This window comes from Suncus etruscus, chromosome 2 (genome assembly GCF_024139225.1).
Source record: "Suncus etruscus isolate mSunEtr1 chromosome 2, mSunEtr1.pri.cur, whole genome shotgun sequence".
NCBI classification, from domain to species: Eukaryota; Metazoa; Chordata; class Mammalia; order Eulipotyphla; family Soricidae; genus Suncus; species Suncus etruscus.
In genome coordinates this window covers 113,773,503-113,791,089 of record NC_064849.1, presented here as the reverse complement: position 1 = coordinate 113,791,089, position 17,587 = coordinate 113,773,503, and the positions used below count along the sequence as shown (strand labels likewise).

Sequence of the window (17,587 nt, the reverse complement as noted above, 5' to 3'; positions counted from 1 at the left end):
GGGTTTAACGCCTCCGCCCGCGCGCAGCTTGTCCGCGGCTGGAGGCGCCGCCTCTGCGCTCAGACACCAGCTGCCGGGGCCGCACCGCATCTCTCCAGCCTTCGCGGGGCTCCCCGGAGGCTCATGCGCCTTTCCCGGCTCCTGACCGCCGCCCGAATCGAGCGCGGCCGAGCGAGTCTCCATTCCAGGCCCGGTGGGCGCGGGGCGCCGGGAGCCCCCCGCATCCAACACCCCGGCGTGTCCAGCATGCAAGCGTACGGGGCCAGCGCGGCGGGGCGCAGAGCCTTTGACAGCATCTGTCCCAACACGATGCTGGAGCTGCGGGGCCCCTCCCTCTGCAAGCCCGGGAAACTAGAAAGGAAGGTGGGGTGGCCCAGGGCATGGGTGGGAGTGGGAGGGTCCCAGAGTCGCGGACTCGAGGGTTGACCCGCGCGCGCCGCTTCTGTGCCCGGCTAGTTCGCCCCTCCGCGGAAGTTCTTTCCTGCCTGCAGCGGCGGCACCCCGGTGTCGGTGTACGAGGACCCCCCAGATGCAGAGCCCGCTCCGCTGCCAGGTGAGCTCGAGGGAGGGGACGGGGAGCATGGTGTGACCCTTTGGTGATGCGCGCGCGCGCTCCGGAGCGCTGGGATCCTGGCGAGGATGCCAGAGGCGAGATCTTTTTTTGGGGGGGTTGTCTCCCCGTTTCACCCGGTGCAGCCCTCACCACCATCGACCTGCAGGACCTCGCCGACTGCTCCTCGATCTTCGGGTCAGACTCGCCGCCTAGTGGGAGTCCCGCTGTCTCGCAGGTACAGCTTTCTCGAGGCCCAAAGTGGTCTGGGAATTCATGTGGATGTGAGTGTGTCTGTGTCTGTGTGTCTGTCTGTGCAGGCTCCTCTCCTACACGGAGAGCATTTACAAAAGGGTTGATGGGGGGAGATGTGGTGCGGGAGTCTTCTTTCTTAGTTGATTGTGCATTTCCCAGATATTTGCACCTACTGGGAAAAGAGAGGCTTCCCGGGAATTCCACACTGCCTCACTCCTGGGTCTTCTTGTTCGCAGAACCTATTCCTAGAGCTGTGACTGGCGCTATAGAGATTTAGCTGTGCTTGGAGAAGCCAGGCGGTGGTGGGTGAGAGGAAAGTAGTAGCGTGCAGTGGCAGGGCATGCCTAAGCTTTTAGGGTTGGGGGCTCAGCCCACCAGATGTATCCTCAGATTTTCCTGGTGGGTAGAACTAATTTAACCCCCATGGGGTTCCTCAAAAGGCCCGCTGTGGACACCTTTTTTCCCTGCGTGGATGGTTGAGGAATTTCCAAAGAGACGCCTGGCATTACATTTTCAGCCAGTATCTGACTATCTCTCCTTTGTTTATATCAGGCAAAATATCGACCTCTATCAAATAATTTGGCCCAGAAATTCCAGCACCAAAGTTTATTTGAGAACCCCTTTTTCTGGATATAGTCAGCCCTAAAAGCAAAGACAATTTTTCTCTCCTTTTCAAATATGTCCTTCGCAGCTGCAGTTTCTGGTAATCAAGGGCGTAACCAGAATACAGATTTTGACTTTTGACCCTTCTTTAAAAATAGGGAAGCTCATTCCTGGGGATTGGTACCTCCCTTCATTTAATCTCACAGGGGTCCTCAAACTTTTTAAACAGGGGGCCAGTTACTGTCCCTCAGACCATTGGAGAGTCTGACTATAGTAAAAACAAAACTTATGAACGAATTCTTATGCACACTGCATATATCTTATTTTGCAATGAAGAAACAAAACAGATACAAATACAATATGTGGCCCGCCGGCCATAGTTTGAGGACCACTGCTCTAAAACAATAGAGTCCAGCCTATTACTAATCCTGATTTTTGCATTTAAAGTAAGTTTGCAAGGAGTTACCTTGAGTTGTGACCTTCTCTCTTGTAACTTAGAATTTTTAGTCACATCCATAGCTTAGGTATTGTTATTATACTAGGCTTTGTGATTACAATTATTCTTTACCTGTGGCTAATTTTACCTCTATAAATTTCCCTGCTCAAAATATTAAACTTGTCGCACTCCTGCTAGCAACGTGTTGACCCCACACATACTGCGTGTGGTATCATTATTTCATATTTCATATTCGTCCGCTCGTGTTACCCATTTTCCTCCCATGAAAGGACTATGACTCACGAGAATTGTTGAGATACAAGACATCTACAACAGTTCAGAGCTTGTGTTACCTGTCCTGTTGTTTCAACACCCCCTCCCCAGGCATTCGCTAATTCTTTTCATTTTGTGGGTATGAAAGGAGAGTGGAGCTAAGGCATAACTTCTTGCTTAAGATGAGATAAAAAAAAAAAAAAAAAAAAAAAAAGAGGATTGGTTAGGAGATGCTCAGGGATAACTCCTGGCTCTGCATTTAGGAATTACTCCTGTTACTCCTGGTGGTGTTCCAGCCAACCTATGGGTTGCTTGGAATCTAACCCAGGTTGGCCACTTGCAACAGAGATTAGGAGATTTTCCTTTTCTGCAATGTGGACTATGCAAATCAGGGGTTATATATAGGAGCTATTTCGAAAGGCTCTGGTCATTTACTCTGATGACACAATAGGCATTTGATGGTTTTCTTTACCCAGCCAATTTGTCTTCTCACTTCCTGTCAACTTCCACTAGTTAGGGCTGACATTACCCTGGCAGAGGATAGAGCCTCAGGCAGCTGGTGTCTGAAAGGTCAAAATCCTTGGTTATCCAAAGGATATAAAGTACTTGTACCAAAATGGACTGAACAGGGGCCGGAGCAATAGCACTGCTGTAGGGTGTGTTTGCCTTGCACGCGGCCAAACCTGACAGACCTCGATTTGATTCCAGCAATCCAGATGGTTGCTGAACCTGCCAGGAGCGATTTCTGAGCACAGAGCCAGGAGTAACTTCTGAGAGCCACAGGGTGTGATCCCCAAAACAGAAAAAACAAAACAGAATGTAGTGAATCTGAGCTGTTAAATCCTTTGTTGGGTGTTTGTGAATCCATGAACAGTCTCCAGAATGAGAAATTACTTCCCATCCCCTTGTCCCCTTTCTGGGGGAGACCTTGGTAATATTTATCCGCAGCAAATAATAATCCACACAGACAAGGTTAGGGTGTAAAAGATTGGGCAAAGAGGGGAGGGAGAGGGGGGAAAGAGAGAGAGAGGAGAGAGAGGAGAGAGAGGAGAGAGAGAGAGAGAGAGAGAGAGAGAGAGAGAGAGAGAGAGCTCTTGCAGCCTGCAGACAGCTTTCGCAAAAGGACCCCTCTTCCCTGTCCATCAAGCTATTTATTGCCAACTCCCTAGTGCCCCCACCTGGAAGGAAATATTTTTATATACAACAATTCCAAGACTAATCTTACGAAAACTTTTTCATATTCTACAACAGAACACTTAGTTATAGGCATCCCAGGGGAGGGTGCCAGCTCCAACTTCCTGGCTGCTAGCTGTGCAGGAGACATGAAGTTCACCGGGATAAGCCCAGCACACATGAAGTTCACCGGGATAAGCCCAGCACACAACCTTCTCAGAGGTGACCACACCCCCCAAAGCTGGGAGGTGAGGATGGAACAAAGGTTCCCAGACTCTAAGTGCCACTTACTGTACTAAGATTGTTTTTCAGAGCAAGTGTGCAGGATCTGTCCTCTAAAAGCAGGAATGAAGATGAGAACTGAGAGCAAACAGAAGCCATGCTACAGTTCTATTTCAATCTGAAGTTTTTATTTTGGGGCCACAGGACTCAGGGGTTACTCCTGGCTCTGCATTCAGAAATTGTTCCTGGCAGGCTTTCAGGACCATATAGGATGCTGAGGATTGAACCCAGGACCATCCCATGTTGTCTGCCTGCAAGGCAAAGGCCCTACCGCTGTGCTATCTCTCCAGCCCCCTAGAACTGAAGTCTTAAGGAGACAGCGCCTGGGCATCTTTCACTGACCCACAAACCTAGATCACTTCCTTTCCCTGAACATTTACTTTGTAAGTACTAATAATCAGTCATGCTCTTGCTGAAATTTTTTTCTTTAAGTATATAGAATTTAAAGTTGACACCAAAATTCTGTAAGCCATGAGGAGGAAACTTATTCTTGTGGTTGAAGAAATGGTAGATTTTTCTCTAACTGGGAAGCTAGAACTCATATGTTGCAAGGATGGAGCTTATGCTTGATGGTCCAAGAGGTTCACTGTTTTTTTCTGGGGATAACAGAGCTGGTGTGAAGAGAAAAGAGAAGAGGGATGGATGGATGGAGTAGAGGCCCCTTGTGGAAGACTTCCTGGGGAATCCCTGGCAAGTGCACAGCCTGGCCACATTCCTCAGCTTTCTTCCTGATAAAGAAGGTGATCAGAGAAAGAGAAGAAAGCAAAAGTTAGAACTGTTTGAGGTCCAGAATGGACAAAACCTTGGGATAAGTAGCCTAAAAGGAATCTTGTCTTTAGAACCTAGATCCTGGCTTGGCCTTCAGTTTCTTTTCTCCAAACTCTGGAGAGGGAGACCTTTCACCCTTAGAATTAAATTCTTATTTCCTGTTTATTCAACCACGTACTGACAATGTACAAATTGCACTTCACTTCTTCTCTGGAGCCCTCCATTCTTTGGTCTAAACTCCTTTCTTCTTCTAGCCTCAATTCCCAACAGGTGCGAGAGATCTTACTATTCCAAGTGCTCTGTTGTAGATTCTTTGAAGTTGGGATCAGAATAAATTCTTCTCAGAAGTATTTGAATAGTTAAGAAGGACAAGGGCTAGAGAGATGGTACAGATGGTACAGAGGGTAGGGTGCTTATATTCCATTCAGCTGACGTGGGTTTGATCACCAGACTACCCCATCCTATCTCCTGAGCACTGCCAGGAGTGATCCCAGTGTGCAGAGCCAGGAGTAAGTCCGTGTGGCCTCAAAAAACAACTATAAAGAAGAGCACAATTAGTACAAAGGAAAGACTCAGTGACAGTAAAATGAGTAGAATCAATATTTTTATGAATATCTTGATCTCCCACACCATATCCACTCAGAGACACCTTTTCCTTTTTTGGGGGTGGGTGGGAGATGGGGCCACACCCAGCATTGCTCAGAGGTTACTCCAGGCTCTGCATTCAGAAATTGCTCCTGCCAGGCTCAGAGGGTCATATGGGATGCCAGGAATTGAACCCGGGTCTGTCGTGTGCAAGGCAAATGCCCTACCGCTGTGCTATTGCTCTGGCTCCTTAGAGACATCCTTTTGTTCAGTGCTATCTTAATTGGTATCCAGTGTCCCCTAAGATAAAATTAAAAGATAGAGGCAATTAAGTGCAGAGGAAAGAGGATTGAAAAAGGCACTGGTCCTGTTTTGAGACAAGAGCCTCACTTTCACTATTTCAAAACAAGAAAAATTTGGGAACAATTTCATTGCACTGCTCTGCAGATTCTCCATCAAAGGAAGAAGGGGCACATCGAGGGTCCTGCTTGCCACCCACTAGGTGTGAGAATTAATCGCAGGACTCTCTAAAAAGGGCCAGGCAACATTAAGTGTCTACAAACAAAGGGAAAAAGAGATGCTGAGTCGCCTTCTTTTACTATTTCCTTCCAGCTCCCATAGGGATATTGCAGCGACATTGAAAGTGTCCAATTCAAAATGTTGGAGGGATCGATGTACTGGAAAAGTTAACTCTGGCACCATGAGAAATGGACAAAAGCAATAGGGACCACCAATGCTGCTGGAAGAAGCACTTTCTTAGCATCCAGGGTCCTTCCAATCTTACCCAGCCTTTCCCCTTCCATTTTGGGACAGACATGGCTCAGTTGTGGCTGGGTTTGGGGATAACTTGACTGAGCTCAGGCTACTGCTTTGGGCCATCAGACCGCTGTTGGGCCATCAGTAGTGTAAAGAAACCTAGGGCGGGTACACCAAATCATTCTTAGGGACAGCAGACGCCGCCTGGCTGGCTGCTGGTAAGAGTGATGTAAGATTCTGTGGAGCCACTGGGAACTTGGTTGTGGCACAAGAGGCTGCCGGTTGGCTGGTGACCAGCAAATGAGGTAGCTCGGGATGGCTCCCGCTGCTGGAGACCTACTATTGGGTAGGTGCAGGACATGGAATCGCATCTCACTGGAGTTTTGGGGGCCTGGTCTTGATCCCCACCATGGCGGTGAAAGCCTGCTGTGTTCTGCACCTAGACTGGGGCTTTGATTATCAGGTATGTGGCCCAACGGTCAACACCAGTGTGGCTAGACCCAGGATGTGTGACTCAACGTTAACTTTTTCCCCCTTTCTAACATCTCCAATTAATTTCAGAACTACCCCCTGCAAACGGCAGCAGACTACGATCTGCAGGATTTTAGAGATACGGTGGACGAACTTATTGCAGGCAAGTCTCCCTAGTACTTAAATCACAGTGATGATCACCCCCCCCCCGCCCCCAGCCTAGTCCAGAGTTCCTGGCCCTGGAAGGTGGGGGTGAGTTTAGTACTTGTCAGGATGCTCCTGCCACTTATCAAAGGGTCAGGCTCTTTCAAGGTTAGGGGGGCCTTTCATCCTTCCAAATGGAGAAGAGTCTCTACTGCCTTTTGTTTGCAGGTGTGAGTTCTGAGATGGGGATGTGACACCTCTCTGCACTTTGTTGGGGGAGATGCCAGAGAGTTTGGGAGTGCCAGAGAAGTGGACTTGTGTGAGTTCAGGCAGGTTTACCCTAGGCAATTTGGGAGATTATCCCAGAAAGAGAGTCATTGGGCATGTATTGAGAGCATCAGCTGTGTATCTTCAGAATGGCTCTCAGGTAGGGCCTGGGCATGGTAGGGGTTGCAGATGTGTGGGGTGCTTTTCTTCCTAAAGAACAAACTCCTTATAATTTCCATATTCCAGCTAGCAGTGGTTCCTATTAGCTAGATGGGGAGTCTACAGCTGCAAACCCAGCTCCTCTTTTCCTCAGACTCATCCTCTTTGATGTCACCTCCCCTGGCCGGTGGAGACTTCCCATTTTCTCCGTGCAATGAGCTACCTTGTGGGCCCTGTCTGTCCCCACACCTGGATGCCCCGGCCCTGCAGTCTCTGCCATTGCGCCCTCACGTGCCCCCGCCCGAGCAGTACTGGAAGGAGGTGGCGGACCAGAACCAGAAGGCCTTGGGGGACGCGCTCGTTGAGAATAACCAAGTAGGAACTCTAGGCTGGCAACCGGGGCCCTTGGGGGTGGGACTTAGTGTACAGCACTTCGCCCAGGGGAAAGGGGTCGCTGATGCATGATCGGACTTTGTGGAACTGGTAGTTTGGATGCCTTTTGCTCCATATAGGGCTCCTGTGGCCCCCGCCTAAACTTTCAACGTCTCCAAATGCTGTCAATCCACTGGAATTATTTTATTTTTTTTAAGAATAAGATTATACTTTTTTTTTGGGGGGGTCACACCCGGCAGTGCTCAGGGGTTATTCCTGGCTCCAGGCTCAGAAATTGCTCCTGGCAGGCACGGGGGACCATATGGGACGCCGGGAATCGAACCGATGACCTCCTGCATGAAAGGCAAACGCCTTACCTCCATGCTATCTCTCCGGCCCCAAGATTATACTTTTAATTTAAGGGGAAGGGTGGTTTGGGACACACTTGGCGTGCTCAGAGACTACTCCAGACTCCTGGGGTCACTCCTAGTGGTGCTTGGAGGATGGAATGGGTGCCAAGGCTGGATTCCAGGTAGGCTCCAAGCGCCTTACCTGGTTTACTATCGCTTCTACCTCTTCAACTAGTTTTTAAAATAATGTCACCAATATTTATAGACTATGAGTATAGCATGCCTTTATCGCGTTTATCAGTTTATTTTGTTTTTATTTAATACAATAATTGAGGGGCTGGAGCGGTTATATAGTGAGTTGGGTTTTTGCCTTGCATGCACTTACCCGTGTATGAACCCCAGTACTCTGAGAGCCAGTCATGTGTAATTCCCGAATTCTGAGCTGGCCCCAAAGTAACAACAACAACAACAACAACAACAACAAATCCCAACTAATACAAAAATAGATACTATTATTACTTGACCCGTCTTACAGATGAGGAAACATAAATTAAGGTTGGATTTTAGGATTAATGAACTGAGATTCCTTTAGTCTTCTTTCAAAAGGGTCAAGTTAGGGGCCATACTTTTCATGAAGGTTCTTCTCAGGCACCTTTCATCCTTCCGAGAGGAAATAATCCCACTCCCAGCACGTCCAGGTGTGACCCTCTAGCCATAACAATGTGCCAAATAAAAAAGATCTCTGAATTATTGGCATCACCTGTATTAATAGTCGGGGGGGGAGGGGTGTCTCAGTTCTTGATTAGCCTTTAGGCTCTGGGTTTAATTCCTACATAGAATAAAAGGAGCCCGAGGCTGCAACTTTGGGGTTCCTTCTGCAGCTGCAAGTGACCCTGACCCAGAAGCAGGAGGAGATCGCCTCGCTCCGGGAGCGCAACGTGCGGTTGAAGGAGCTCGCCAGTCGGACCCGACACTTGGCCTCGGTCCTGGATGTAAGTGGGGCGCGGGCTTGCTGGACCGGACGCTTCGAGGCATCAGTCGCTATTCGATGCGAGCCACCCTCCCGCCTCCTTAACACCCGGGTTCCCAAGGGTGGGACCCCCGCAGAGGTCGTGCGTGGAAAGGAGAAACAAGCTGGGAGCTTGTTTGAACCATTCGCGCCAGGCGCGTTCAGGGGGCCTTTAGGGCGGTGCTCGGCGCCTCTTTTCCTTTTTTTTTTTATTTTTTGGGCCACACCCGGTGACGCTCAGGGGTTCCTCCTGGCTATGCGCTCAGAAATGGCACCTGGCTTGGGGGACCAAATGGGACGCCTGGGGATCGAACCGCGGTCCGTCCTAGACGCCTTACCGTTCTGCACCGCGGCCCCGGCCCCCGCGGCGCCTTTTTCGTAGAAGCTGATGATTACGCAATCCCGGGAGGGCGGAGCGGCCGCCGAGCCCTTCCAGCTCAAGGCGACGGCCAAGAGGAGCCTGGAGGAGGTGTTCAGTGCGGCGGGGCAGGACTGCGAGGAAGTGGACGCCGTCCTGCGGGAGATTTCCCAGCGCTGCGACGAAGCCCTGCAGAGCCGCGATCCCAAGCGGCTCCGGCTCCAGCCCGCGCCCGGGCCCGCCAGCCAGGACTGCCGGCCCGGCAACCTGCACGGCGCGTTCCGCGGGCTGCGCACCGACTGCGGCCGCCCAGCGCTCAACCTGAGCCACAGCGAGCTGGAGGGGGGCGACTCGTTCAGCACCCACATCCGCAGTCACAGCACCATCCGCACCCTCGCCTTCCCCCAGGGCAACGCCTTCACCATCCGGACCGCCAACGGGGGTTACAAATTCCGCTGGGTCCCCAGTTGAGTCGGAGTGTCCGTCTCCCCCAAACACTGCCCTCTCTCTCTTGACTCAAGTGCCTGGAGGCTGAGCAAAGAGTAGCTGCAAATGTTTGCCTGAACCTGGCGTCTCCGTTCGCCCTTCACCCCTCCCCCCAGGAGATTAAACCCAGAGATTTATTTCGGGAGAGAAATTGTCTTGCTAGTGACATTGTGAAATTCTCCTCTCTCCCTCCTCTCACCTCTCCGCCTTTGTTTCTCTGTCTCTGTGTCTCTCAGTCTCCTTCCTCCCTCCTGTATGCCCTTCCTTCCTTCCTTCCTTCCTTCCTTCCTTCCTTCCTTCCTTCCTTCCTTCCTTCCTTCCTTCCTTCCTTCCTTCCTTCCTTCCTTCCTTCCTTTCTTCCTTCCTCTCTTCCTTCCTCCCTTACTTCCTTCCCTTCCTTCCTTCCTTCCCTCCCTCCCTTCCTCCCCATTCTGCTGTTGGGCCAAATCCAGGGATGCTCAAGGGTTACTCCTGGCGGTGTTCAGGAGATCAAGCCCAGGTCAAGCCCTATTGATGAGGGTCCCATACTGTGAAATTCTTAAGCATAATATTGTATAGCCCTTCCCTTTGCCCCACCCTTTTCATTGAAAGCAATGTGTGTTCGCGTGCATGTGTGTATCTGTCTGTTTGTACAAACACTCTACAGTCAAATTTAAAAGTATTATTTTAGTATACATATTTTGTAGTATGTACTTTTTAGGGCTGAAAGGGACTCAGAAACCACTTAACTTTTTATTATTATAAAATCCCCTACTTTAAAGGAGGAAAAGAATGCGCCAAGAGGTTAGGTAATTTTCTGCATTAAGGCTGTTCTTGGAATCTTTCAAGATTATTTTAGGTATATAAGTTCTATAAGTCTGGCCTCTCATCGAACATTTCAGTACATTGCTCAACAGTGATTCTCAAGGAAAATTAAGACTCCCTTCCCCCTACACTGATTCTGTGTTCCGGCCCTGAGGTCAGGTAAGACCAAATTGCATTCTAGAGACCTACCGTATTTTCCGGTGTATAAGATGACTGGGCGTATAAGACGACACCCTAATTTTGCAGTTAAAACATAGGTTTAGGCCTATATTCGCTGTATCAGACAGAACGTTCCTATGCTGCAACTGTATGCACCACAGTGAGCCAATCACAACAAGCAAAGGTTCAAAGGTTATTCTGTAATAGACTTCCTCTCTGACTCTGGCCAATCTGAGCAGGCTTTTTACAGTGTAGATTCGGGTCCAGAACATTGTCTAATTTGCATGCATAAAAAGCCTGCTTGGATTGGCTGAGTTAGACAGGCGTCTGAGCAGCCTTGCAGTGATTGGTGCAGGATCGAGTTGGAAAATTCATTTTGTGGCACTATTCAGATAATTTTTTGTTTTCAATTTTGGGCCACACCCGGCAGTGCTCAGGGGCTATTCCTGGCTGTCTGCTCAGAAATAGCTCCTGGCCGGCATGGGGGACCATATGGGACACCGGGATTCGAACCAACCACCTTAGGTCCTGGATCGGCTGCTTGCAAGGCAAACACTGCTGTGCTATCTCTCCGGGCCCATAGACAATTTTTGTTTAGCGGCATATTGAAACATTTTTTAGGATATACTCGGCGTATAAGACGACCCTCGATTTTTTGGTAGACTTTTTTTTGTTTCAAAAGTCGTCTTATACGCCGGAAAATACGGTAATTGCGTTGGTTTGGGTGTGCTTCATATGAAGGAAATGCCTTACCCCTATACTATTTCTCCAGCCCTTTATTAAAAACTTTTGACTGCCAGAATGAAAAATTAGACAGTTGCCTTAGGGTACCAGGAGGAAATGCAGATTCTCAATGGCAATGGACTTGCAACAAAATAGGTGCTAAACACAATTTTGGAGGTTATGATCATTCATATAATTTTGTAAATTTTATGGCAAATGTTTATATTATATACAGTTCTATTTGTATAAACAATAGCACTCAAAGAGTGAACATTGTTAATAAAGAAACCTACATTGTTTTAATATATTGCCACATATCTTGTGAAAGAAGGGTGAGAGAGTGAGAGAATCTAGTGTGGACATTTTAATTTTTTTTTTTTTTTTTTTGGTTTTTGGGTCACACCCGGCAGTGCTCAGGGGTTATTCCTGGCTCCAGACTCAGAAATTGCTCCTGGCAGGCACGGGGGACCATATGGGATGCCGGGATTCGAACCGATGACCTCCTGCATGAAAGGCAAACACCTTACCTCCATGCTATCTCTCCGGCCCCGGACATTTTAATTTTTTTAATTTTTGGGTCACACCTGGCAGCGCTAAGGTTTACTCCTGGCTATACACTCAGAAATTGCTCCTGGCACGCACTGGGGACCATATGGGATGCCGGGATTTGAACCACTGTCCTTCTGCATGCAAGGCAAATGCCCTACCTCCATGCTATCTCTCTGGCCCCCAAGTGTGGAAATCTTGGTAGAACTATTTGAACTCCTTAAAGAAAACTGGAGTGTATAGTGCTTTCTAAAGTATTTCTTGGTTTGATCACCTAAGAAAAGTAACAAAGGTGTTATTGAACATTTTCTCTTTGACTTTTTTCCTGTTTTCTTTGGGTTCCTTTTTTTATTCTGAAAGTGGCATATGTCAGGCAGTAATTTGTCCCCACCGTTGCAGTGCCAGGCTCAAGCACTCCTTTATGTATTTAGGGGCTCAGCTTGGGCCAGTTGCCAACCAGCAAGTGGCTGGGTCTGCCACCCGGATGGAGATATCAGGTAACAGGTGGGGGGTGAGCTGGGCAGAGTAGCAGAACCTGCTTCTCCAGTTTATCATGTATTTTGTTATCTGTATTTAAATAGCCATTTAGAAATGCAAAAAGGTGATATAGTAGAGCATATTTCCTCATATTTTGTCTAACAAATAGACTCTTAAAATATACTGGACACTTCAAAGTTTTATCAGACCAACTGTAAGATTGCTACAGTTCAGAATCAGAAAACAAACTAAAGACTTTAATTTGTCCAAGAATAGGTTTGTTAAAGATCTTTTTCTCTCCTCCCTATATTCCATTAGTTTCAGTGACCTAAAAATATTTTAAGGTCTGTATTTTTCTCTGTCGTATGCAATGGATATTTAAAACTATACATTTTTTTGAGAGGAGAACCAGGTGATTTTTGGAGACCCATGTAGTACCAGAGGCACCAGAGGCTCCCACATGCTTTGCACATACTGTACATGCTCCCACGTGATGTAAGCCATTTCCCAACCCAACAAATCACAGTTATTACTGTTTTTTAGACTATGGAGCTGTAACTGTCATATTAGGAATTGGTAGGATAAATAACAACTTAATTATCTTTTATGGAGAGCATGGGCAGGAATCTCTCCTTTGAGGTAATGGCACCAGTAAAGTTTTTTTTTTTTTTTTTTTTTTTTTTTTTGGTTTTTGGGCCACACCCGGTGACGCTCAGGGGTTACTCCTGGCTATGCGCTCAGAAGTCGCTCCTGGCTTGGGGGACCATATGGGATGCCGGGGGATCGAACCGCAGTCCGTCCTAGGCTAGCGCAGGTAAGGCAGGCACCTTACCTTTAGCGCCACCGCCCGGCCCCATCAGTAAAGTTTTAAGTAATTAGCAGTAGTTTAGTTTAAAAAAATTAAGATTACAACATTTACTCAGCAGGTATTCATCGAATGATATTGATAATCTCAGGTTAACACACATGTTGTGATGACAGTGAATGAAAAACAGTGTAAATCCTGCAGCTTTGAGACTTTCTCCAGGGAAGAGATCAATACTAAATATTTGAGTGCTATGAAGAAAATTAAATAGTGCCTGAGTCATCTTGGACCTCTAGGCATCAGACATTAACTTCTCATATGTCTAGGTGGTAGCAACTCTTAAGTTTAGGGACAGATATGGCCAAGTGGTAATGAGAGACATCTTCTTGGTTTGAGTTCAGGGGCATCAGACCTCAAAAAGAGGGGAACTTTTGGACATTAAGTCAAAAACTTTGGCTTTATTCTGTATAATGTACAGATAAAAATACAATGGGAAACACTTAGAGGTTTTTAACTACAAATCCCATGATTATACTTAAAATTAAAATGAGGGCCTGGAGAGATAGCACAGCTGCGTTTGCCTTGCAAGCAGCCGATTCAGGACCAACGGTGGTTTGTTTGAATCCCGGTGTCCCATATGGTCCCCCGTGCCTGCCAGGAGCTATTTCTGAGCAGACAGCCAGGAGTAACCCCTGAGCACCACCGGGTGTGGCCCAAAAACCAAAAAAATAAAATAAAATAAATAAAATTAAAATGAAGTACTCTAAATTTGGGAGCTAATTGTATTGGGATAAGTATGAGAAAGCAAACAAACTGACTTGGAGTTTATTAGAATAGTTTATTCCAGGGCCCGGAGAGATAGCACAGCGGCGTTTGCCTTGCAAGCAGCTGATCCAGGACCAAAGGTGGTTGGTTCGAATCCCGGTATCCTCCCCACAAAAAAAAAAAAAAAAAAAAAAAATAGTTTATTCCAAAGTCATTGGTAGGCAGAATAAAACTCCCCAAAGATATCCATATTGTAATTCTCAGTACCTATGAACAGAAACTTGTTTCTGAGTGAGATAGAATTAAGGGAGTCCAGGGAATTAAGATTATTGCTAATGAACTTTAAAATTGGGAGATTGGGGTCGGAGAGATAGCATGGAGGTAGGGTGTTTGCCTTGCATGCAAAAGGACCGTGGTTCAAATCCCGGCATCCTATATGGATATATATATCCTGAGCCTGCCAGGAGCGATTTCTGAGCATAGAGCTGTAGAAAAACAGCCCTTAGAATGGGCTTGGATGGTGGAGATGGAGGCCTTTGTCCTTAGGCCCCGGCCACGTGGCTCCATCCTCCATTAACCCGCAGGTCATCATTTTCAGATGGTCACAGAGGGAATCAAACTCACTCATGGAATCAAACTCACTCAGACAAGCTTCACAGGAGATAACATCTTTATTGGCCCTGGCCATCACGTGTGCGGCCTATGTCATAACCATTTATGCTGTATATCTATTCAGCCCTGCATTGTACTTGTCTCTCAGCCATCTCTGCTTCTCCTACCTCTTCAAGCTGGCAAAGACCCTTATCCCCTTGGTCAAAGGCCTTATCTAACCTTCCCAAAACCCCTCCCAGGAATGGGCTGGGCCTTGCAGGTAAGATCAAGTTGCACAGGAAGAATGGAGTGATGGGGCCACAAGAGCCAGAAGTAACCCCTGAGTGCAGCTGGGTGTGACCCCCCCCCCAAAAAAAACAAAATAGGGAGATTATTCTGCATTATCTGGGAGGTCTCAATGTGATCCTTAGCCTCCTTAATTTTGGAAGAGGGAAGCAGAGGAGGTCAGGGTAATGTGATATGTAAAGAACTTGACCCTCTGTGGTTTGTTGTAAAGTTGGGAATGACAAAAGGTGGTCACCTCTCTGTGCAAAAAAGCGGGGTTTCTGCTGGTGCCTCTGAAACAACCCTATCAACATCTTGATTTTATATTTGTGAGACTCATTTTAGACTTCCGAATTATGAAACAGTAAGGCAACACTTAGGTAAAACAACTTAAGGTTGTTTTAGGCTATGAAATATGTAGTAATTTCTTACAGCAGTCATAGGAAATTGGTGCAGTGCTAATGACTACAGTGATCAAAAGTCAGACTTTGGGTTTTTATTTTATTTTGAAAGCATGTTTGGATTAGCTAAGGAATGTGAGAGATTAAGAAGGAGTCATGTCTTGTGAACCAATGGAATTGCCATTTAGCGAGGCAGAATGGGAAAGGCTATTGGGGATTCAGTGATATCTGGAGCTGATTTTTTAGACTCCTAAAATTTTGACTTCTAACAGAAGTTGTATAGAAGAGTGTGGTTGAGTGGAAAGATTGGGACTGAGAAACTCGTTCTCTCCTGCTAATTTAGTTCATGTGCTAAAATTAGCACCTCTAGGGAATGACTATTGATGTTGAAGATGTGGGGATGAGCTCTGGGTACGACAGTTCAGTGATGAGGAAAAACTTTCTGTTCACATAGTTGGTAAATATGTGGCAATCTTGTCATGATGTCACCTTTAGTTAAACCACAGATACTTTAGTTATAGAGATGGTTTCTCAAGTCAAATTCAGTGAGTTCCAAAGTTGCTCTTTGTTTTGCTTATTTGTTTGTGTTCAGGGCTTACTCCTGGTTTTGTATCCAGGGGTCACTCCTAAAGGTCCTCAGGGGACCATGGGAAGCCATGGATTGAAACTGGGTTGGCTTCCATGCAAGGCAAGTGCCTTACCCACTGTACTATCCCTCTAGCTCTCCCAGAGTTCCTCTTTAAAGAAGTAGACATCAATAGAATCTGACAGGGGCATAGCAATCTTTTAGTTCAAGAGTGTTATTTAAGTGGGCTTTTGAATTATACTTCTGGTCCTGCTATCAAAAAATGCGGAGATGCTTGCTCCTCTTAATGAACTCACAGAATAAAATGACAAAATTCTCTTCATCTCATTAGAAAAGGAAGTACATGGACAACTTTTAGAATGATTTACTTCATAAAATGAAGTTAGTTTGTCCTGAACTATTTGTGGAAGTGGCAAAGGTCATAACCAGACAAATGTAGTAACCAGATTTTGAAGAAAAGAATCCAGATATACATACCTGGGGCCCAGAAGGGATCTTTGGTGGTACCTAATTTGGGAGCCTCCTCTCCCTGAATGAGTGAACACATAGCAGAGCTCCTTTGATCACAAGGGGAGTTCCACTCCAGTCTCATTACAATCAACACTTGGGACAGCACCAGAGATCAAACTCCTTCTTGTAAGACAAGCACCTTAACCACTGAGTTACCTTACTTACCCCACTCAGAAATATTTCTGAGGTAGGGCATTTGCCTTGCACGTGGCTGACCAGGTTTGATCTCAGTTATCCCATATGACCCCTTGTACCCGTCAGGAGAGCGCAGAGCCAGGAGTAACCCCTAAGCGATGCCAGGTGACCAAAAAAAAAAAAAAGGCAAAAACATTTCTGCCCTGGAGAGAGAGGAGAGAGATACAGAGAGAGAGATACAGAGAGAGAGAGAGAGAGAGAGAGAGAGAGAGAGAGAGAGAGAGAGAGAGAGAGAGAGAGAGGAGAGAGAGAGAGAGAGAGAGAGAATACAGGGGGTAAAATTTTCTTTTCATGCTGTTAATCCTGGCCAGGAGTGATCCCTGCGCACCACCAGGTATGGACCCAAAGCATAAACACACTTCATATTTTTTGTACATATTATTGTTGAATAGCAATAAATGACCATTGTCTTGATCAGGGTTCTCAAATTACATAGAAATGAATGGGTTCCTATCCTGGTTCTAACAGGGCAGGACAGACAGGCCATCGACAGGGATCTAGAAACAGGCCTCATTCCTTGATTTTGAAATGGGGACAATTAAAAATTTGAGGATTGAATGAGGTAAATACTTTGCACAGTGCCCATTATTAGACACCTGCTTGGCACATAATCTCTGTATTAGCTTCTTTGAGAAGATGGGTCACACCCAGTGACACTCTGGAGTTATCCTGACTTTATGTTCATATGGTACAAGGAATCAAACAAGTGTTGACAGAGCTTATGATTAAGTGCTTTGACTGCTGTACTACCTCTTCAACTCTCTATTAGTTCTTTATTGTCATTGTACCAAATTACCAGAAGTATAGTGACTTAAAACAACATTTTTTTTTTGTTTTTGTTTGTGGGTCCCACCAGTCAGCTCTCAGGGGTTACTCCTGGCTCTGCACTCAGAAATTGCTCCTGGCTAGGGGGACCATATGTGATGCTGGGCATCAAAACTGGTTCAGGGGGCCAGAGCTGTGGCACAAGTGGTAGGACATTTGCCTTGCATCGAACCATGGTTCGATCCCCCCGTGTCCCATATGGTTCCCCAAGGCAGGAGTGATTTCTGAGCTCATAGCCAGGAGTAACCCCTGAGTGTCACCGGGTGTGGCCCCAAAAGAAAGAAAAACAAAACAATCAGGTCAGTCCTGGGTTGGCCATGTGCAAGGCAAACACCTACTGCTGTGCTCTAGACCCCCAACACAATTTTATTATCTTGAGGTTCTATAGGTGAGAAATCAGAAAAGATTTACTGGGTTTTCTGTTCTGAAATTCTTAGAAATCAAAGTGTAGTTGGCTTTTTGGAGAGAGGCTCAGAGAAGAATCTTTTTTTATTTTCTTTTTGTTCTTGGGCTACAACTAACTGTGCTTAGAAGTTACTCCTTGTTCTGCACTCTGAAATTGGCCCTGTCAGGCTCAGGGAACCAAATGGGATGCTAGAATTGAATCAGGGTTTGTCC

At 46.7% G+C, this 17,587-nt stretch overlaps 1 protein-coding gene across 1 annotated transcript; it reads left to right on the top strand.

Moving 5' to 3' along the window:
* The first annotated feature begins 246 nt into the window (after positions 1 to 246).
* On the top strand, positions 247 to 9,282 carry MCIDAS (multiciliate differentiation and DNA synthesis associated cell cycle protein). Its single transcript, XM_049768123.1, has 7 exons — positions 247 to 363; positions 457 to 553; positions 697 to 788; positions 6,243 to 6,315; positions 6,877 to 7,097; positions 8,326 to 8,436; positions 8,836 to 9,282. The coding sequence occupies exons 1-7, from the start codon at positions 247 to 249 to the stop codon at positions 9,280 to 9,282; spliced, it is 1,158 nt and encodes a 385-aa protein (XP_049624080.1).
* Positions 9,283 to 17,587: the final 8,305 nt, after the last annotated feature.

Coding starts and splice junctions, on each gene's coding strand:
- MCIDAS (XM_049768123.1), top strand. CDS start 247: ATGCAAGCGTACGGGGCCAGCGCGGCGGGGCGCAGAGCCTTTGACAGC. Junction 364..456: donor CCGGGAAACTAGAAAGGAAG/GTGGGGTGGCCC, acceptor GTGCCCGGCTAG/TTCGCCCCTCCGCGGAAGTT. Junction 8,437..8,835: donor ACTTGGCCTCGGTCCTGGAT/GTAAGTGGGGCG, acceptor CCTTTTTCGTAG/AAGCTGATGATTACGCAATC.